We start from the raw sequence: 22,106 nt of genomic DNA, 5'->3' as shown, positions 1-22,106 counted from the left end.
GTTGAGTTCCCATCAAATGTGTCTGAGAGAGAGAGGATCTCACCACACGATATTGCATCAAGCCAAAAAAGTTTGTGGCAAATTGTATTCCGCCATCGAGCGGGTCGTTCATATTCATCTTTTCCTTATCCATGACGCAAATATAACTAGGATAGAATAGGATAGCATACTTCCCGAGAAAGGCAAAAGTTTATGGAAAATGATTAATGGAGTTTGTCAAATTGGGATGATATTTGTTGGGGTTTAAATCGTATACTAACAAGATTGTTAATATGTGGCATAGGGTCGGTGTAATGTTTTGATCCTATACCAAGAAAAATTAGGTGTCAAGGAATATTACACATTCTAGTTAGACAAGGCTAGAAAAGGCATTGTGTCGCCCACCTTGCTATACATTTCATCTTCTTGGTCTTTCCTTATATATTTCCTCCTCTGATCAAGTCATCGATAGAGCATCACAACACAAGAAAGAGGTGAATATACACATGCATGCTAAGTAATCTAACAGAGCAAGGATAGCAAGTTTCCCTCCCTTTGTTACACCAATCCTTGTCCAATCGACATAATGATTTTGGTTGGTGCACATGCAATTAAATGGCTCATGCAAAAAGGTGAAAGTGATCTTTGGTTCCATCGTCAATCGGAGCTGCAATGTGATGATTCCACCTTCGAGCTTTGGTTTCCGACACCATCGAGGTTCGGTTTTAGCTACATGGACTAGATCATTGAATCCCACTATTTGGTCTTTTGATTTTTAGCTCCACCAGAATTCAGTAGGCATTACATGTAGTCAATCGTGTATAGTAGCTCTGTTGTCACGGGTTTTAACTCTTTTCATCGTGAGGCTTTGATTTTTGTTTTTGAAGGTGACTCATCTATGTTTAGATTTCCTTGCTAGGGTTAGTAGGATTGCTAGGCAAAACCAGTTTGCTTAGAGGAATCAATTGAGTAACTTTGCTCGGGCGCCGACTTCCTTGCTAGAGCTAGGAAGATTACTGAGCAAAAAGGGGTAATATGGAGTAACCAAACGAGCAATCTTACTGCATAGGGTCGTAAGATCTTGCTTAATTGGAACCGGAGATGCCCCATATTCTATTTGCCAAGGTTAATCGATCAAATTCTCCTTTGTACTTTGAGCGAGTTCAAACCAGTTGGTAACCAAAGAAACGAATTCAACTCAGTTCAAATCAAACAAAACAGGAAGGTCTTGCAAAGTTTTACCGGCCGCTTCCCCCGCCAAGAGAAATCACTCCCCTCCATCTCGCATCCAACGGACCCAGTTCCACCGCTGACCGCCGGCAGACCGCCGGACAACTGGACAAGAGAGCAGGGCGCACAGTCGCGCACGCCGGCCCACATGGCCGGTTCCGGCGACACCCCGCAAAAGGCACCCGCGTCGCGTCGCCTCGGCTGCCCCCCCCGATCGGCGGAGGCGGAGGTACACCTGTCGGTGTGCGCGCAGCACCGCGGCAGCGCCCCCCTTTGAAAATTGCGCCGGGGCGACGTGGCCGGGCGGCGCACCGCTCCTCCGCACCATTTTTTACTCCCCCAAATCCCACCTGCTCCTTCTCCTCTCCCCCACCATCCCATTCTCTCTCTACAAGAGCACCCGCCTCCGGCCGCCCGTCCGCCCTCGTCGAATCCAAATCCGGGCTAGATTCTCTCGCGCCGCCGCTCGCCGCCTGGCCCTTCTCGCCCGGGCGTCGCCCTTCGCTGGATTTCACCGATCTGGCATGCCCAACTGCCCCGTGGTAGCGGGAGCCGCCCCCCTTGCTGCCCCCACAGCTCATGATATGCATGTCCGATCCGTTGCCTCAGATCGGGATTACAGCCGACGTGCCGTTGCGTCCCCGTTTAGCTTCTTCCCCTTGTGACACTCCCTTGCTTCGTTTTGCGTTGTCTCGGGGTTTAGCCTGCTTGTCTATCCCGTTTCTCTAGCTTAGGGTTTCGAGCTCAAGCTCCACGGCTCCAGGCCGGTGTGTCAGGTGAGACATCTATTCTGATCTTCTAGTGGTTATTGATATTGAGTATTTGAGTAAGTCGTGTGCGTGTGCAATTGCGCATACTTTTTGTTGTCACCCGTGTTTTAAGTTAATCTAGTTGTCCCGCAGCATAAAATTACGAGCGTATTGCATTCTCCGGGCATGTGTGACTAGTAAATTTTGCCGGCTCGAAGTGAACTGGAATAAGATCTATCAGCTGATTTTTTGTGTTGTGAGGAGTTCGTGAACGATGAAGTTTTGTGCTGCGATATAATGTCAGGAGCGTGGTTAATTTTTTTTGGTTCGATTCCTTAATTTCCAGTGATTCTGGATATCTCTTCACAATCAAGATGATAGGGGATTGTTGAGTTGTTTACTCTGTGCAAATGCGTTGTTTTTTGCAGCATTTTTTATCATTTGCATGTGGTGGGTTATGAAATGTGACCGAATTCTAGCCGCGAGAGCTTTTGATAATAGTTTTGGGTAGTCCTCATCGTGCATAGTACTTATACAACACAAAATGTGGCATGGTGTGTTCCTATATGCCACTGAAATTCAGCCCTCCCTTCTCTTCATGGCGAATGTGTGAGGATGCAAAGATGTTTATACTTGTTTATGTGCTCATCTTGCATAATCCCTGTTTTGTTTGTTTGGCCACATTTAGCAATCAATGCATTTATTATGCAGCACCTTTAGCTATAATCATATTTGTTTGTTTGGTAGCTTGGCAATGTTTTCACGGAGGTGCATGTGTAAGCATGGCAGTTCAAAATCTTATAATATTCTGCCAACAGTGGATACTGTAAAAAGAGATAAGTTAATTCACTGAAAGTATGAAGCATGTAGTATCATTCACCTGAAGCTTTCTGCAATTTTTTGTTTACCACGAGTAAATCCTGAAATAAATGTGCATAATGAGATACTACATTGCCTATCCTTCATCTGACGACGAGATATCTCGGTGAACATTGTTTGCACTAACGCACTGCCACACCTTTGTATAGTGCCGTCAATTAGCTGAGCTCGAGTGAGCCCTAGGTAGGTCTGTAGGTGAATTCAACCTTTTGAACCTTGTATTGAAGCTCGGTCTCAGCTTGGTTGAAGCTTCATTAAGCTTGAGCTCCGCTTATCAAAGCTTGGTAGCGCACAACTACATAGGTTGACAAATAGACGTCATAATCCTTGATTGAGAAACTTAGAGATATGTCCTGAAAAAGTAGGATGGCAAGAATCACAATGCCGAGTGAAAAAAAGAAAAAGGAAACTACACAGAGCATTCTAGTTATATTATGAGGAGGGAACAAATATCAGAGAACATGTTATCTAACCCTACAAAACTGCAACATTCATAGCACTGCCCAGCAAGAAACTTCGATGAATAACAATGATATAAAAGAAATATTTCTTAGGGACCAATAGCCCCTTATGTTAACAAAAGAACCTAATTTCGTAGTCTCATGTAGTAGCTGTCTCAGTGGTATTTGAGGGTAAGTAGAGGCAGAGGGGAAAGGGAAGCGGGCGCATGGTGTATGAAAGTTGGAGAGATAGGTCAATGAACCATCGCTGTTATGCAGTAACAAGATCCTCATGAATGTGGCTAGGTTTCGAGATCTTTGCCAGTTGTGATCCTGATCCGGAGTTGGTTGCTGAGTCTGTATTGGCTGCTATGGGTCAGGGATGCTGAAATTGCATAGGGACTTTGCACCTTGACTAATGAATTGTTGAAGAGCCAAAAGGTCATCATGTCAGTCGTAGCGCCTTCCAATCCAAACTACAAAAGAAGTTACTGTGCCTTACTGTAGGCTCAAGCTTGGCTCCTTTTGAGCTCAAATAGCATGTTGAGTCATAGTTTTGTTGATAGCCTTACCCTACCTGCATGAGCATGACTTAGTATCATTATGATGGGAGTTGCGCTCTACACTGACTAGCATGACCTACGGATGCTTTGAGTAATTATATTAGGTGAACCAGAATTTTATTTTGACGTGTGTTCCTGTGTTAGATATATGGTAGTGCTACAAATTAGGTTTTATTGGCACTGTCATCCACTTGAGTGCAAACTATAATTTTTCTACTCGATTTTTGGAGCCGAATATATCAATGCAATGAACATATATCAATGCTTGTACTGGTTAGTGGATTGCCTTAAAAGAAGATTCCTCAAGGAGCATAATATATTATATTCAGTAGTGCGATCTAGTTCTGTTTTATGGCTGTTGCAGGCTCAAGTAAATGTTGTTACAAACTGATCACATTTTGTGCAGACAAAATGAGAGAGCTAAGCGCTTTCTTTGCCATCTATTTCTGACCATATGTTGCCGACAGTAGTAGCAGAGCATGCCACTGAGAAATACCAAACCTGGATTCCCCCCCACCCAATAGTGGATTGACCTTTACCTAACTCTGTTATTTAACTCCGAGGTAAAGGTCTACTTGTGCTGTCAGTTTGGATTTCCCTATATTGCCGATGACTACCAGCAGTCCAGCACACAGCTGGATCCTTTTTTTCCTCCTTGCAGTAGATAAAGTTGATTCTTGCGTAATATTTGTGGGATGCAAGGACGAGCGCCATGATCCAGTATGCATCTGATTGCACTGTGGCTTGTGACTCAATCACTCAAATGCCATAATTACCTATTTATAGACCTTTTTTGCCCCCTATCCTTGCATAGTCCTTCCAGGACTATATTTGAGTTGACTAAGCTTTTGTAATGCTATATGTGGCTGTCAAGTTCTTCCATAGACTGTGAAATAAAATCTTGCTGTTACAGTAGTTTGATGAGGTCAGTTCTAAACATATGACACTTGCCATTTGTTCCCATATATTTGGTTTCTATTTAGTTCTTTTTTGTTTTGACTCAGTGTAGTTGAATTTATGGACTTTGGTGGATTTTATGTTCTCTGCTGTTTTAAATTCCACATATGTTTGCTTGTTTTAATAGCTGGTAACTGAGACCAGAAACACTGATGAAACCTACCAATATGCTAGGACTGTTCATCTGAAAATAAGGGGCTACTGTCTCATTTTTAATTTCAGGTTTCCGCAGCTGCATGAAATACATCTAGTTTGTAGTAATTTATAGGGACATTACGTTAGGAACATTTAGAGATGTTCTCTCTTGCTTGTGTGGCCTAGTAACTAACTGGTTTTTATTGATAGGTTTCTAAGTTTTGTTTTCTGTTGGATAGCAGCCTTTAAAAACCTTAATCACCAAAGGGGAAAAAAAAACTGCATTTACTTTAGTGTAAAAGATTGCTATCTGGCGCTTTGAACTCTTGGGGTCATATTGCAATTTATTGCTGCTAATGGCATTGGCAGCTACTGGTGTTAAAATAGTAGGCTGGAAGCTTTTAATCTGACATTTTTCTATCTCCCCTTTTCTGATAGTTGCTGCAAGTGGAGGCGGCAAGCTAGAGGCAGCAACTGCATACCTTGCAAGAAAAAAAATCGTAAGTAACTTCACTATTCACTATTCCTGTTGTATACCAGGTAATTTTTTATTGATTTGTGTATTTTTGTGGACTGGTTTACAAAATCATCTTAGCTAAACTTGAGGTACCATGGTTTTATCAAAGACCTCAACGTTTCTCCAGTTTGCTGACATGTACATTATTTGTGTGGAGGTACTCCAAATTCATGGTATTTTAAATTAACCAAACTTGCTAGTGTCTATTCAAGCCCTTAAATTGTCTTATTATTAAGAGACAATTTATCTACATTCGTGAATGCTTATGTAATTTAGAAATGGTCTACGCAGTCATACGGTATCCTATTTGTTGTCCGGTGACTGTAAATGCTTCATACAATTCATTGCTCTCTCCAGTGTGATGTTTTGGACATTGATAAGGTCTCATGAACACAACTTGACCATGAATGTTTGCCTTAATGTATTTGTAAAATCTAATACAATTTTAACATATGAAAATAAATATCGAGATAGATCTTTACATATCATTTCCATATGACCTATATCAATATTCTAGTCAAAGTTTGACTATATGGTTCCACATTCCAAAATGTGTTGTTTGGGAGGTATTATTGCAGGTCCAAGATAAAGGTATTTTGTGCTATACTTGTCTAGCTGTTAAATTCCAGTGATTCTAAGTTGATAGGCTTAGTTTTCCAAGTCGTAGCAGCACTTCTTTATTCTGGAATGTCTGCAGGGACAAAATGTAATGACATTTCTGATCTTCTATCATAGTCAACTTTCACAAGACACTAAAAGCAGTACTTCAATTTACAAGATACACACTTTATATTTTTTTTTGTCAATAAGTTCACATGGAAATTTGTAACTGTTACATACTCATGTTGGTTGAAAAAACTTGCATAATGTGTGAAGCAGTTATAAGACAAACCATTTGCTGCACTCGTCACAAAGTACATCTTATTTGAGATAGATATACACTACTATTGCCAATCGTCCATTGCATGCATACTTTATCTGTCTTGCTGTGCGCTTAGGGCTTTAGGCCCCATTTCGACTAGTCATTCCTGGCTGCTTTGAGTTGCAGATTTTAAGGACAATGAGAACATAAGCTATGCCATACTGCATGTCTTCATGGATTTAATTGCAACCTGCAAGTTTTCAGTTGTAAATGAAATGCCGCTAAAGAACTAAGAATAGAGAAGGTCCCTACACCGAGAAAGCAGAGTTACCCTAATTTAGGAGGTGCAGGTTGCTCAACATCTTCTTGTGGCAGAGTATTGAGCTCAAGATGAATAGGAATGTTGGCATTCTCAACAACTGCAAAGTTGTATGGAGTAGTTGAATCTCCGCTGACTTCACCTGCCGCTTCTTTCTCGTAGAGCTGAGCATAGAAATAAATCAGTCAATCATGTGAGGGGTTGTATATACTGGGAAATCATCTGTCTTGATTTATCAAATACCTTATATAATTCGACATTTTCCTGATGAATCACGTTGACCTTTCTGCATAATTCCATGTTGTCTTGTTGAATGAGACTTCCCTGCAAATGAGCAAGTACAGAGTCAGCTAGCTGAAATCTACTCACAGATGTCGTATTTCGTACGAATAATGGAATGTTCCAGAACCTTTCGACTCAGTTCGTGAATTTCATCAACCAAGAGTTGGTCCTGAAAGTAATAATAGTGATCCTCAGTTGTATTTTTGGATGAAGCAATCTGTTAAAGGATAAAAAATTGTAAGCACACTTACCTTTTTCGTCCGGATGCAACGTAGGCTCATTTCTAGCTGATTTTCTAGATTTTGAAGTTCCTTGACACCCAATCCGGAAAGATCTTGTCCCATCAACTGCCTGCAGCCAATCAGTCCATTTTACGAATCTATTGTGCTTTGGGTTTTACTGTATTTTAATTTAGGTATTTATTTATTTGTTTTTCGAGCTGATAATGTAGGTACTTATTGCTTGATCTTATCACATTTACTTTGAGGATTCAGCCTCTGGATATGTGTGTATTAGTACTGTGTTGGATGGAAATTGAGTGATTACAAATCAGAGAACAAAATAGAGTACCGGACAATTTTTTAGGATACTGTCTCAGTTGTTTTCTTTTGATGTGTCTGCTTCTTTGGATTTTATCATAATGCCTAAAAGCTAGATGACACTTTTCGACCGAGAATGGTTTGGCGCATGAAATTCGTAAATCTTTACATCCTTTTACATTTCTCTTTTTGTGAAAACTAATGTCCGCATAAACCATGGATTATCCTATGGTGTTATAGTATAACTAGGTATTGTATGCTTATGCATTTCGTGCTAAATTTGTTCTTATCTAGTTGTACTAATTCATTTGGTCTGCACAAATTTGGTGTTGGAGTTCTCGTTACCACGCGGTTCTTAGGTTGTGCCAACAGGACATATGGATGATCTGTATCATGGCATATTGGTTCTTAATTATCTCTTCCATTTCTACCTTCTAGTTTTTACCTTTACAAACAAAACTATGAGCTTTTAGTTGCACATTCAACAAGGAACATTCTGCATGCTGAATACTGTAGCATATGTTGGTCTTATTTACCGTGTGTTTTAGACTTCTGTATGTTTTTGAAACAAACATCAGAATGGATTTTCTTCCTTGAGTCGAAACAAACTTGTGTGCTGTCGAATTCAATAGTTATGCATTTGTGCTCATGCTGACAATTCCTGTATTGATCTTTTTATGTTGGCAAATTTTCTGATTCATACATCTGTGAAACTTGCAGGGTTTCTTGCCATACCGATGATTTTCTTGCAAGTTGTGCAGTTGTTGTCTCAAGCTTGCTGCCTCCCTTTGCCAGAACTATTAAAGGTGAAAGCACAGTTAAGTAATGCCAAATCCAGAGAAGCCAAAAGGTATTGATACAAACAAGTTGCTAGGCATGGTCTAATTTTCAGCTGAGTAAATTGCATATCATTATGAAATAACAGAAGTACATGTGATTGCATGCCATTATTCCAATCAAGAAATTATATATAATGAAAACAAGATGGGGATTGGTGAGAAACAACGATTGTATTAAAGCAATTAAGGAAATACAAAACCTTTCAATTTGAGCTGATATTCTATTTCGTACAAATACTTCAATTCTAAAACTTTTTATGACTCTCAAGCTAGACATATATTCCCATGCTACACTTAATGTAATTCTTTGCTGTTATCTAAGGTTCTCACACACGGATCTCTGGTCTGACGATCTGTCTGGTGGTGAAAAGCTAAATTGCTTCTGTGCTCCAAAGAGGTATCAGATTGTTGTCAACATACAGCTCTCCTAGTTTCTTCGCTCAATAGGGTGCTCAGATGTAATAGAGCTAAATCAATCCCCTAGAGCACGTGAAATCCTGATGAAGGATGTGCTAGGGAGGGTCGAAGGGACACAGCAGAACAAGTCAGGGATTGGTGATGATCTTGCTGGCACAATCTTAAGTGCGAAATTACCGATGGTTTCAACCTTTAAGGAATTTTGTTAAAGCCTTAAAGGTAATCTCCAAAGGTTCAATATAAACTGAGGATTCATGCATCAGTCATCATTTTGGTCTGAAGCATATATTGGCTGCTAATCCTTTAATATCTTTTCAGAGGGTGGGAACTTAGACCAGGTACCTGTGTTTCCTGCTGTGTTTTATTTCTTCTATTACACGTGACTTCGATGGTTTCGTATTTTTAAATATTTGTATTCCAGATTTGAAATGAATCCCGCAGTTTTGGTTTCTGCCAGTAAAAGAAGTCTTTGGTTGGAGGGCTGCTGTTGGCATATCAACTGCCTGTGTCTACCTTCAGAAGGTTTCCTTGTATCACGTTTGCTTCTTCTCAGCACCAGATTTTAATCAACTGCACGTTTTTTTTCAATGAATAAATCCTACTGTACTTCTTTCTCTTTTGGGAATGAAATTGAACTATATTAAGGTGTATGTTCGTTTCTACCAATTGGACTATTTACATAAGAACTTGAGCATTTAGATCTTTACAGAGGAAATACTCCGACTTATGAATTTTAATGCTATCCGGTATTTGCTTTTCTTCTCTGAATAACTTATTCAGGATTATTTGGAACATCTAGTATTCTGACAAGCTTCAGGCCTGGTTAAGCGCAGGACTCGCCTCAGCCTCCCTGCTGTTAATTGCCTCGTCTCAAACTTCAATTGAAGCTCTTCACTTTTAGTTAGTGATGATGCTCGAGTGCTCGACTGCTTTAGCTGACCAACAATTTTTGACTTGCTCTCCAAGTTTGTGTTGAAGAGCAGAATTACGAACACAAAAGGGCCTTAGCAGCCTGTTAAAGGAATCTTCCTTTGATAGGATGATCAGCAAAAAGTTTAGCATTCCTGGTTTCCTACCCCATCTAGATAGTAAACTGGTAAACTGGTAAACTATAGTGTGATTTGGCTATATACTGTAAAGTCCAACTCTACCTACTCAATACCTAGAGTCCAACTGGGTATGTTGTATGGTGTGCTGCTCCAAAGTCCGCATTTTCTGTCCTTCTCATGATGAGTCCAACTGTTTGATTAGCTACTGTTCTTGGTGGGCCAATCTGGGCATCACTTTCAGCTGGGCCAACCTGGGCTTCTAGCAAACCGCCCAAAGGCAATGTTTCTAGACTCCAGAGGTGATTAATGCTGCATATGATTCCCAGTTTGGCAGTCATGCAGTTTTTTTTTAAGATGATGAGTCACTCTCTTTTCTCCTTTTTTTCTGGTGGCTCACGCTGGATTTCGGCTCTAATTTACCCTACCTTTCTTGGAACTAAATGGTTTGTTGCTTTATATCTTGTATATTCAGTTGCCTAAGAGCATCTCCAGAGTTCTCCAATAATGTTTCCCAATAACTGGTTAATAGGGATATCTTAATATCATTTTTACCGTTATTGGGAGAATTGCTTTTGCAGTCTCCTAATAATCTCATCCCAATCCAACTACTGTATTCGGAGAGAGTTACAACTTCTCTTGAAGACTTGGGGTGAATTATTGAGTTGTGCTAATAATTATTGGGAAAAGGTAAGGTAAAAGGGAGACTGCTGGAGCATTATTTTATTATCAACTCTCTCAATATAGTAGTTGGATTGGGAAAAGATAGATTGCTGGAGATGCTCTAAGTTGTGCCCTCACTGTTTCACTTTGCTATGCGAAAGCCGACTATGCATATACGCAAAACAAGGAAATAATAAGTACCAAGTACATTATCAGGAAATGGACCAAAGTTATACCCAACAAATGAACTATTTAGAAGTTTCAAAACTAACGTATACACATTTAACGGTTTGAACACTAAAATTATAGACCACCACCTGAACGATGCTTTGCTAACTTTGTTGCCCAAGAAGGAAGATCCTAAAAATCTTGGAGATTATAGACCGATCAGTCTCATCCATAGCTTCAGGAAGATCAGGAAGATCTTTAAGGCACTAGCTAATCGTGGATCGCGCCCCATTTGCATGAGCTTATTTCGCAAAATCAAAGTGCTTTCATTAAGGGTTGCTAAATACAAGAACTTCAAGTATGTCTTGGGGACAACGAAGGCGCTAGCGTCGGCAAGATCCTGAGGTTCATGTTCAAGATTGATCTCGCCAAGGCATTTGACTCGTTCAACTGGGTCTTCCTTCTTGAGATGCTCTCCGCGATTGGCTGCCCAAGGACTTGGACATTACTCTCCATGGCGAGTACTAAGATTCTACTTAATGGTGTGTCGGGAAGAAGGACCTGCCATGGTCGCGGGCTTAGGTAGGGAGATCCCCTCTTGCTTATGCTTTTTGTGCTCGTCATGGAGTGTTTTAATGCCATGCTCAAGTTGGCGGATGGTAGGGGCTACTCGAGCCACTACGTACGGTGACTATCAAGCAACGAGCTTCTCTCTATGCTGACGATGTGGTCATTTTTATATCTCCGGTCGTTCAGCTCATTCTCATTAGAGAGATCCTATCCTTATTTGATAGGACCTCGGGGTTGGCGGCTAACTACTCCAAGAGTCAAGCCTTCGCAATCCATTGTTCGGAGGAGCAGGTTCGCCTCATCACCGAGATGTTGAGGTGTCAGGTCACGGATTTTCCCTGCACTTACTTGGGGGTCCCCTTTCCATCCATCACCAAAGGCAGTCATGCAATCACTGGTGACTAAGGTCACCGAGCGCCTACCAGCCTGAAAGGGTAGGATGCTTAACGGAAGTGGTCGTTTAATCCTCACCAAAACGACGCTCAGTGCCATCCCTGTCCACATCTCCATGGCGATTGAGATCGCGCCTTGGGCCATCAAGGCTATTGACACTCTTGTAAGAGGTTTTCTCTGGTGCAGGATTGAGGTAGCCTCGGGCGACAAGTGCGCGGTCGCTTGGATCAATGTTTGCTGCCCCAAGGAGTTGGGGGCCTGGGGATTCCCAATCTACAGCTCATGGGATTGGCCCTCCGGATGTTGTCGTTGGCGTGTACGGATGGTGGTAAGACTTGGTCGGGCTTCACCTTTAAGGAGAAAACGACTGCCAAGGCATTCTTCGAGGCCTCAGTGACTATTCAAGTGGAAGATGGTGCTAGCACCATATTCTAGATGGATAGATGGATCAATGGTTGCTCCATCAAAACGTTGGCCCCAGATCTCTGGGCAGCAGTCCTGGCGAGAGTAAGAAACTCCCATACCGTTAGGGTCGACGTTGAGTCCGTGATGTTTCCCGTGCTCGAACTGTTCAGGTCGTTGTCCAATATCTACGAATTTGGGACCTGCTAAGGAATCAAAACCTTAGTCAAGCCCTGGACAAATTCATTTGGAAGTGGTCGCCATCATGTCTCTTCTCTTCTGCTTTGGCTTATCGTGCTCTCTTTTTGGGCCAGCTGCCTCTGATGGGAGGTCGTTAGTTATGGAAAGTTGGAAAGTGTAGGCACCAGAAAAATGCCATTTCTTTGGCTGGCTTGTGCTACATGGTCGTTATTGGACTTCTAACCAGCTACATCGTCATGGTTTGCGTGATAGAGATGAATGTGCGATGTGTGCCCAAGAGGTCGAAACGATGGACCACCTGCTTACAAGTTGTGTACACATCCGTGAGGCATGGTTTCGTATCCTTAGGTTCTTTGGTCTTCAGTGTCTCTTGCCACAGGTCGAGGCTCCTTTCGCCGAATGGTGGATCCAAGAAAGGAAGAGGGTTGCTAAAACTCAACGGAAAGACTTTGATTCCCTGGTTTGGCTGGTCGCTTGGTCGTTCTGGAAGGAGTGGGACATACAGATGCACGAGCGGACGACGCTGCAACCAGTGGCTCTGACGTCGGTGGTTTTGTGGAAGCGAGGACTTGAGGTCGGGCTCGCTTCCTAGGTCTCTCCTCGTTGATGGGCCTTAGGATACCTTAGGTGATGGTGTTTCATTTTGAGGATTGTTATTTTCTTCCCTGAATCATTTTTTTCCCATTTTTTTGCGTGGTCGTGTATCCTGGATGTACATGTTCAAACTGATTTTTTCTTAATAAAAAACGTGTTAAAAAACACTAAAATTATGGGATGACATGGAAACGAAATATAATGATTACGCTGGTATCAAACAATTAAGCCATATGGCAATATCGGTAAAAAGATTGGTGTAAGTATGCAAAAGAAAGATGGTGTATAAAAGTGTCCGACATGCTTCCTGTATAGAGGAATCTTTGGGTGTGGTCGTCTGACGATGAATCGGGCTGTGGCAATGTCATGGAAGGCAGTGTGGAGGAAGATGGAAGCACCACCTAGTTAATGAACAAGTACTAATGAAGGACCTAAGACGATTACGATGTTTATCTCATCATGAAAATGCTCCGGCGCTTCCTTCACCACAAGTTTATCTACTATTATTTTCATTTCAAATTATTGATTATTTTAGCTTTGTACTAAGTCAAATCTTTCCACCCTAAAAAAAGTAAAATCTTTCCAATTTTAATCAAGTTTATAGAAAATATATTAAATTTTCATAAAATCAAATAAATACACTATCAATATATATTTCGTGGTGGACTTAACGAAACTAATTTGGTGCACATGCTGGTACTTTTTTTTTATAAACTTAGTCATAGTTAGACAAGTTGACTTATGACAAAATTAAAGTGACCAATAATTTAAAATGAAGGAAGTACTTTGTAAAACATTTATCAACAACCTCATAAATTGTAAATTTATTAAAATGCTCTTGAGATAGATTATATCATAAATTTGATGGTAAAAAACTTAAAACATTTAGGTTTATCTTAAATATAACTCTATTTTGGTTTGTTTTAAGCCAAATGATTTTAATTTTAGCCTCTAATAATAAAAAAGTATATCGATCGTAATAAGATTGATGTAACTAGCACCGTCAAAAAAGTAGTAAGTAGACAGTGGACAGTGGACTGGTAAGAAAGAGTAGGCACGAATAGCTATATATAAGCCCATACTTAGTCAACCCTACTCTCCTTACTCTTGTTCCTCCCCTAACCCTAGCCCTGCAAGCGATGCCGCCACCATAGTGTCCTTTTTCATCTAAGCGGATCCTCATCTGCGCTGCCACCACTGCCAATCCTTTTCCTCCTCCACTGAATCCATCACCTCCTCCCCCTCCTCAATGCAACTTAACTTATATTACTCTGATTTGATGGTTTTGGTTGTTATTTGTTTGTTTGTTCTCTGCTTCTACATGAACTCCCTTGATTTCTTCTCTACTCTTTCTATATATTTGCTAGTGATAAGTAACATTCATACTCCAAAGGTTTAGGTGGTTGAAAGTCTTCCATGCATGAATGGTTGACTTTAGCGACATAAGAGAGTTACCTTGGGTAAAGTCAATTTATCATCATGGAAGACCTTCAATGCGACTTATCTTGCCTTGCATATAGAATTAGCATGTGTGAACTTCGAATATCACATTGGTGAACCGTGACACACAAGTAATATTTGTTTGTATTGGTTGTTTTTTCTTATGTTCTACTCATGTTATGTACTTGCCAATAATAAGTACTAAGTTTCATAATTGCTAGATAGGTTAACCATCATAGTGTTCGACAAGCTTCTTATTGAGGGTCTCCAACACTTCTAGTTTAGGCACAAGCTTGTCAAATACCTTAAGAGTGATCTTAAGCTAATTTGGAACAAATTAAGTTATAATCGTAAACTAAAGCACAAATGATTTAAATGTGAAGCAAATTACCTAGGTGTGAGATGGGAATTTGAAGTCTTGATGAAAGAATATTAAACATATGCGAGATGAAAATATCACGTTGATAAACGAAGGCATTAACATAACATGCACTTTGCCTTTATTGTTATTAATTGCTTATGTATTTTATCAAGTGGCAATGATGAGACTAAAGAAAAAGCAAGGTGAAACTGAGGCCTTGTATGGTAGAGCTCCTAGAGCTGATTCTCTGCTGAATACAACAGGAGCCTTGCCAAACAGTTTTTCAAATAGAAGTGATTCTCTGCTGATTCTGTGAAGTGATTCTCTGAAATGAACTAAGAGGTTGGGAGTTGAAAAAAGTAGCTTCTCCTGATTCTGTGATGTGATTCTCAATCCTGATTTTAAGAGTTTATGCTAGAGAATCACTTTCAGCCATAAAATCACTTCTCTCAAAGAATTATCTCCCATAAAGAATTAGAATCAGATGGAGCTCTACCAAACAGGCTCTGAGTTAGGGATGATCCCATGTTAGAGGTTTGCTAAAGTTCCAATATTTTCCTTGAAGCCATGGTTGGTTTGTTTAGATTTTGGCTTAGTTTGTAGCCTTCGGTTGGGAAGGTGGCACTGTTAATTTTGACTAAAGTTATATGCAACAAAGTTAGGGGTTGGTAATCCTTTTAGCAACATGGGGATAGAGAATTCGACACGATGGTTGGTTTCAGATGAGGGCATGGTTTCCAAACAGTGAACTTGTGGATCGGTTTGTGCTAGTTCCTACCTTAGATTCTAAGAATAGGTTCATGGACAAGTAACCTGGCTTAACAACGAAACCATGGGACCTAAATAGGCTCCGGCCTGGCCAAGTAGTTTTTATTTTCATTTCATGAAAGTCCTCAACAGATGAAAGGGCACTCCAAGTTTTGTTTCCATCGTGGTTGTTTGAATGGCACAAGAGGGGCCGTTGCAAGGATGACATGGTCACATTGTTAGAGGTGAAATCTTAGTGGATGTAGGACAGGTTCGGAGGAGTTTTGAAAAGGCCTTGCATTGAAAGTCAAGCACACATCTCTTCCCACTCATAGAAGGCGTTGCTTAAGAACATGTTAACCCTAAAGCCTTCCTACTCTTTGCCTCATGCCATATTTTACCACGCTTGTGGAGCTCAATGTGTTGTACTCACCCTTCCTTTGCCTTTGCTACCCCCTCCCCAGACGTCAAGGACGACATGGAGTACACTAAAGGCTATGGCTTCGACCCACATGCTACATAGTACTAGGCTGTTGTAACCCATTTATTAGTAGCTAGTGGAGAACCAATCCGAGATGGAGGCGGAGGCCTGTTCCACTTGACACTACACTATGTACGTACATTTAATTTCTTTCACACCTACGGGTCATTTTGTAATAAAGCAAGTATAATTAAGTTAATTGATCTTGGATACATGTGATTCACATTCAATTTTTTCCTTTAAATTGGGTGTGAAAGGTACTTTGAAGTTGATTAGTAAACTTTTTATCCTTCATGGGATAATGGATGCATCCATATGGAATTAGGTATTACATGCAATAATGGATGAAAGGTCCCACTAAATACTAGGGAGAATGGTATAAGATGTAACTTTGGGCACTTATATGCTGTAAGGAACTGAATTTAAGCTAAATAATTAAGTATCATTTCAACTGCTCAATCTATTAATAAGCTATCTGAATCATCCCAATGATTTGCTTGTGTGCAAGATGACTTCTAATTTATGAGAGTTATAAGCAAACTGATGAAAGAAGCAAAAACGAAGATGCCTTTCTTATTGTCATCAGCGCATCTCTACTTTATTATCTCCATTACTGTTTTCACATTTGTGTATTTGCAAATAAGGTTGCCATGCATTTTCCAAGTTATATTAATTATTAGCAGTAACAGGCTGGTTACTGTCACATGTTTGAAACTGAGGACAGCGCTACCTGTCTGATATAAGTGTAACCGTAACCGTAACCTTATTTTCCTGTTAAACAGTTACAAAATCTAACTTTGTATATTTGAACAGATCGATGAACTTTATTATTTGTAGAAAGATATATATATATATTGTGTGCTTATAGAGGAGGAGACATAAAATCGTTTTCCGATAGAGATGCATATGGATGCTGCAGTGTAACGTCCTTTCAAGTATTAGTTTAATGATGGTTCAGTTCAGATCTGAGCACAGCATTTCTAATGCTACTATCATGAAGTGTAGACAAAATATTATGGCTGCACAACTACAACCAATGTCTGATATATCTTGTCCCTACATTTTCTTTAGACGAATTGCAGCTTATCTAGTTAATTTATTCATTACTTTTGCCATTGATACCCCAGGATGTTGTTTGCTAAATCCTTAATAGAAAGTCTAAGAAACACAAAAATCAGCAGAAAACCAACCTAGTGCTATTGAAAATTAAAACGATGTGATGCAATTGATCAACATTTAGCTAATTTCTGTTGACCTCGCTTATAAAGACATACCTTAAGCTCTGTATTGGGGTTAGCCACAAGTTGCTGCTGCTCCTTCGCTCTGCCGTATCGATCAATTACCGACTTCATGCTGCACAAAGACAACACAGTACCGATGAGAATCATGGATAAATAAGAAAAAAGTTTCTTGATACTGTAGATAGGCAAACTGAATTAACTAAGACAAATACACGACTTTCTTTTCGAAAGATAACCGTAGAAAAGGTATAAGTTATTCTACGGATGAATGCCACCATATATATATGTGCGCACAGATAAACAAAAGAGATACAAGCCATATCTATATTTTTGGTATCTAGCATATTGAGTTGGAAACCTTGACATGAATACATAAATGTATGTCTATAAACAATTACTTCTAAAAAAACTCAAATCTAGATCTAGTAGTATGGATCTCCTTGTCACCACTTGAATACATACTTCCACCTGTATCCCTCACCCTCTTCACTCATGTTGGTGCCATAGGCGCCTACTCTTAAATCTGCACTGCCGCCATGAATCTAGTTGGCACCATCATCGTGGATCACAACCAACTCATCTAGCGCTCCTGATTATGATAGAGGGTGCAAGTGGCCTCTTCCGTGCACATGGCAACCAGGTACCACATCCGTCACATCCTCTCCTTTTGTTTCAATTCTAATTGTCAACCACACCGCTAGATTGCCACTCTTATAGCCGCCATCTCCCAAATCAGAGTGCCTGACCTAAATCACCAATCGACCTCCTCCTCATCCCATCCATATCTACGCATACCGCCGCCAAGGCAGGGCTCCACTTCTAGATCTAAGGTCGGACTGAGCAAATGGCAACCCTAATATCGCACATCAACTAGCACTACTACACAATCCTATATCACTGCCGCCCCCAACTCCCCATCACCGCTGGTTTCGGAACCAATGGCGATGGCCTTTTTTGAAAACAAAAAAAATAAAAAGATGCTGGGCCCCTTACCCCGCCGGCGCCTTGCCCCCAGTGGCCCCGTCGGCAGCAGTGCTTGCCGTCGCCAATGCTTGCGCTACCGCGCTCACTGCAGCCTGAGCCCCACGCCCGCCACCACCCAATTGTCCACTGGATCTGAGACAGAGAGGACATACAACCGCCGCCACTAGATCTCGCCCCGCCACCACAGCTGGATCTCACCCCGCCGCCGCAGCTGGATCCCCTCACCGCCGCCGCCACTGGATCTCGCCCCGCCGTCGCAACTGGATCCCCTTGCCCCGCCGCTGCAACTGCATCCCCTCACCCCGCCGCAGCTCCTAGACGAGCAGGGCACCGCCACGCCTCGCCTCGCCCCGTCATCAAGCCGTGGCCCTTGACCCCATTGATCGCCTCCACGCCTCCCCCTGCCGCCGCTCCTCACTACAGCCACGAGGAGAGGAGCGAGCGGAGGGGGAGGAGAGGGGTGGCGAAGGGAGAAGGGGACCGGAGAAGGGCCGAGAGAGGGGGGCGGGCGGCGGTCGGGGAGGGGAGAGAGAGGGGAGGAGGGAGAAGGGGAGCAGAGAGATAGGGCGGGTGGGCGTCGGGGTGGTGGGGTTGGTGGGCTGGACTCAAGGGAGCTCGACTCAACTGCATTGCAATTTTATTTTGGATCCGTGTCCGAAGTACCACCGCCGGATGCTATTAAGAGCTGGCTGTGATAGCATCACCGTCGGGTTACAACACCAACCGACGGTGAAAGTAGTTTTCACTGCCAGTTCTAAATGATGTAAGGCTGTGGACCATTTAAACCAGCTGTGATGCTATATCACCGCCAGTTTTAGTTAAATCGGTGGTGATAGGCCGTTGTGGATGACTATATCTGTAGTAGTGTAAAGGCAGCAATGACGATGGTTGGAGTACTAGGTGAAGATGAGGAATTTTAGTGATATCCTCGACAAAATTGACATACCCAAAGCATATCAAATCCGAAAATCTGAAAAACTTTTTATAAATCTGAAGTTAAGAGGTCCATATCAACCACTGTCAAACTATTCTTGTCAAACCCTGGGTATATATATAGCCACTGGCCAGCAGCGGCTGCAAATATACATATATATGTGATAACTCGAGGAACTCCATTCGATTCAAATTGAGTATGCGCAGGTAATTAAGTTTTCCAGCAAGAATGAAAATTCACGGGCAAAAACCTCACATATACCTCCTGAGCAAATAAAATCAGAAGGATCGAAAGCATAAATTGCAGGCCGAAAAGCAGGCAAATTATTAAAAGCTATGCGTGAGTTCCATGGAATCAGTTATGACCTGGTGCTGGCGTATTCGTAGAGGCGGCCGGTGCTGGAGAATATGACCAGCCCGACCTCCGCGTCGCAGAGGATGGCGAGCTCCCTCGCCTTCTTGAAGATCCCGTTCCGCCGTTTGGAGAACGTCACCTGCCGGCTCGTGGAGTTGTCGATCCGGCGGATCACTATCTTGCCCCGCCCCATCCTTCAAGCTCTGGCCGATCTTGCAGGCACGCACGGATAGCAATGGAGAGAGAGAAACAGAGAATGGGAACCAGGCCTGCCGGAGCTCTGGAAGGAGAGGGCTCCCAGCTGGTTTCCCAGATAGGCGAATTATTGGAGGGGAGTAGAGAGAGGAACAAGAAGACGAGGGAGAGATTAGTTCTTTGCTGGTGGCTTTGCAAGTTGGCTTTCCTTTAGTTGCTTTCCTTCCTTTATTTAGCAAGGAAATCAAAGGAGGAGAGATTTCCCTCCCCATTGGCTAGGGTCGCCAGGATGGGTTAATTTAATGGAAATGCTAAACTAATGGTGGTAACCATGGGACTTGGAATCTTCTGGAAAGAAAGGGAGGGATGCCTGAAATTGGTTGCGCGCACAAAAAAGTTAAAGTAAACGCGCATTGCCAAACTGCACCATATCTTATGCTGTGCCTAAACGTCACCTCGGCATCTACACGTGTGTCCTAAGTTACAACCTCCTCAAATCCTTGTTTTTTTGCTAATACCTTTATCATTTGTAGTATAAGTGTGACGAAATGCGCACTCGCGGATGTCTGAGTGTGGGTGTGCGCGCGCATGCGGGTATGATGGTGGTGCGCGCGCTTGCATCATATAATGGCACAGAAAAAAAACTATTAGCAGGGATGATATATATACATCGACATGGTCAGCTTCTAAAAATTTCCTACAGCATCACTACTGTAGATCACCCGGCAACTTTTTTTCAAAAAAAAAAAGGAGCTACATTACTTCTACGCTTCATTCCAACCTATAAAAAAAACACTCATCATTCTTAGCCGTTGTACCTTACGTAAAAATAGAACTTCTGGCTGCCCAATATATACAGCTGGCCACGAGCACCAGGGACGAACTAATTATATATGTCTACCATTTGATCAGTGTACAGATTGTGTTTACATGACATGAGTACAACTAGTCAACAATTGAAAATGGAACATTTTTCAAAAAATAATGGAACAGATATTTCCTTCAAACTTGACAATTAAGGAGATAAAACTTAATCATATATACACATGTAGCAAGGTGCAAGGTGGTGAATCAGGATGGTTTAAATTAAATTATCATGTCTTGGTGAGGTCAGACTTTCTGATATATATCTGTCTATCCATCTGAGCAGACATTGAGGTCATGTGTGTAGCTGAGCTTCTCACAGCAGAAGTGCCAATCTTCAACAATATAATAGACACAGTCTAAATAATTAAACAGGTAGTAAATTAAGATGTACATATATCTATTCTATACCTAATATTAAAGTACGGTGGTTGTTGCTTCCAACCGTTGTGGATACTTTTTTTATCAACTCACAGTCCTTGGAATATGTCTTGATAATTTTGCAAAAAGATCCCCAAACTTTACTGCAATTGGCCGTTGCAGCTCCCGCGGCGCGCGCCTGCACCACGTGCGGCGCGGACGGGCGCGCTGGTGGTGGCTGCGAGCTCCTCGCCATGGGGGGACCGGGTCGAGTAGTGACAACGACGACGGAGGGGACTAGGCCGCGTCCGCGAGCTGCGCCGCCGTCGCCGGGGGCGTGGGCAAGCTGCGGCGGCGGCGGAGGGGGAGGGTGAGCAAGTACCGCGGCGTGCAGCGGTGGCCGTGGGGCAAGTGGGCGGCCCGCACCGCGCCATGCACAAGTGGCTCAGCACCTTCAACACTGCCAAGGACGCTGCACGCCTACGACATCGCCGCCATCGAGTTCCGAGGCCACCACGCCAAGCTCAACTTCCCTGACGACGCAGCCCCCGCGCCCGCACCTTTCTGGGCGCTGACCTCGACGTACCACTGCCACCACCACCTGCCGTAGCCGCTGCTCGAGAGCCTGCATGAGACTTGCGGGTCGAACGCGTCCTCGCCGGTGCACGTGGCTCTTGCGGCGGCAGCGGCCGGGCAGCACGGCGCGCCGTGCCGAAGGAGCAGGACATCTGGGACAGGCTGAACGAGATCATGATGATGGATGATGGTAGCTTCTGGTTGTCCATGCCATGATCGTCACATTCCCCTCTTGTTTTCACTTTTGTTGCTTAGCGGATAATAGTGGTCAGCTGCCCTCTAGTCTGTCGTCAATCATCAGCCATCCAACGGTTTTACACTAGCTTTTGGGCTTTGACCACGCCTCCACACCCATACAAAATGACTAGCTAGAGTGATGTTAATCTACCACCGCTCGCCCTGGCGGGCAGCTGCTCACTCGGGCTGCACACCCTACCCGCCACCTGGACCTAAGGGGTGAAGGGGAGAGGAGGAAGGGAAAGGAAACAAGGAGCCGAGTGCCTCCTTGCAGTCAACCAAGTAGAGCGATGTGCCAGCGAGGGCATGGCGCCAGGGAGGGGGGCAGCGGCAGTCGGCAGGCAACGCAAATAGGGGCGGAGGCCGGGACCTCACACCCCCCTCTCAATAACGTCCATCCCCTTCAGATTCGGAACTAAGGCCTCCACATCAAGCAATTGGGGGCTCAATTTTGCACTTGATTGGAATGATTTGGAGTGGATTATAGAAGGGAGGTGGATGGAAACGAGAAGAAGAGGAGAACGCACTCCAGCTCATGGCGGCCAGAGGCGCTGTGGCCTAGTGCTCGAAGTGGGAATGAGGCTACGC

The 22,106-nt window shown here is 42.8% G+C and overlaps 1 protein-coding gene, 1 long non-coding RNA gene and 1 pseudogene across 4 annotated transcripts; 2 read left to right on the top strand and 1 right to left on the bottom strand.

Moving 5' to 3' along the window:
- The first annotated feature begins 1,324 nt into the window (after positions 1–1,324).
- LOC105914862 lies at positions 1,325–9,932 on the top strand. Of its 2 annotated transcripts, XR_002678562.1 has the most exons (5): positions 1,342–1,985; positions 5,371–5,432; positions 8,172–8,301; positions 8,613–8,926; positions 9,026–9,932. It is a non-coding gene; the product is annotated as an uncharacterized LOC105914862 (long non-coding RNA). The 2 variants fall into 2 exon arrangements; XR_001164603.2 differs by having other exon boundaries at positions 1,325–1,985; positions 8,613–9,932.
- LOC101780868 (MADS-box transcription factor 27) lies at positions 2,804–19,704 on the bottom strand. Of its 2 annotated transcripts, XR_001164601.2 has the most exons (9): positions 19,298–19,704; positions 17,048–17,126; positions 8,187–8,248; positions 7,164–7,263; positions 7,040–7,081; positions 6,874–6,954; positions 6,643–6,794; positions 6,342–6,561; positions 2,804–3,190 (listed from the first exon to the last, which is right to left on the bottom strand). XR_001164601.2 is itself a non-coding variant. In XM_004975806.3 (8 exons), exons 1-8 carry the CDS (start codon positions 19,477–19,479, stop codon positions 6,543–6,545), a joined length of 717 nt encoding a protein of 238 aa, XP_004975863.1. In that variant the 5' UTR covers positions 19,480–19,704; the 3' UTR covers positions 6,197–6,542. The 2 variants fall into 2 exon arrangements, 1 of the variants encoding a protein (XP_004975863.1); XM_004975806.3 differs by lacking the exon at positions 2,804–3,190 and having other exon boundaries at positions 6,197–6,561.
- Positions 19,705–20,069: 365 nt separating this feature from the next.
- Positions 20,070–21,497, top strand: LOC111257957 (annotated as a pseudogene).
- Positions 21,498–22,106: the final 609 nt, after the last annotated feature.

The sequence above is a fragment of the Setaria italica genome, chromosome VII (assembly GCF_000263155.2).
Source record: "Setaria italica strain Yugu1 chromosome VII, Setaria_italica_v2.0, whole genome shotgun sequence".
NCBI lineage: Eukaryota > Viridiplantae > Streptophyta > Magnoliopsida > Poales > Poaceae > Setaria > Setaria italica.
Note: the sequence above shows the minus strand (reverse complement) of the source record. Positions and strands in the feature narration are given on the sequence as shown.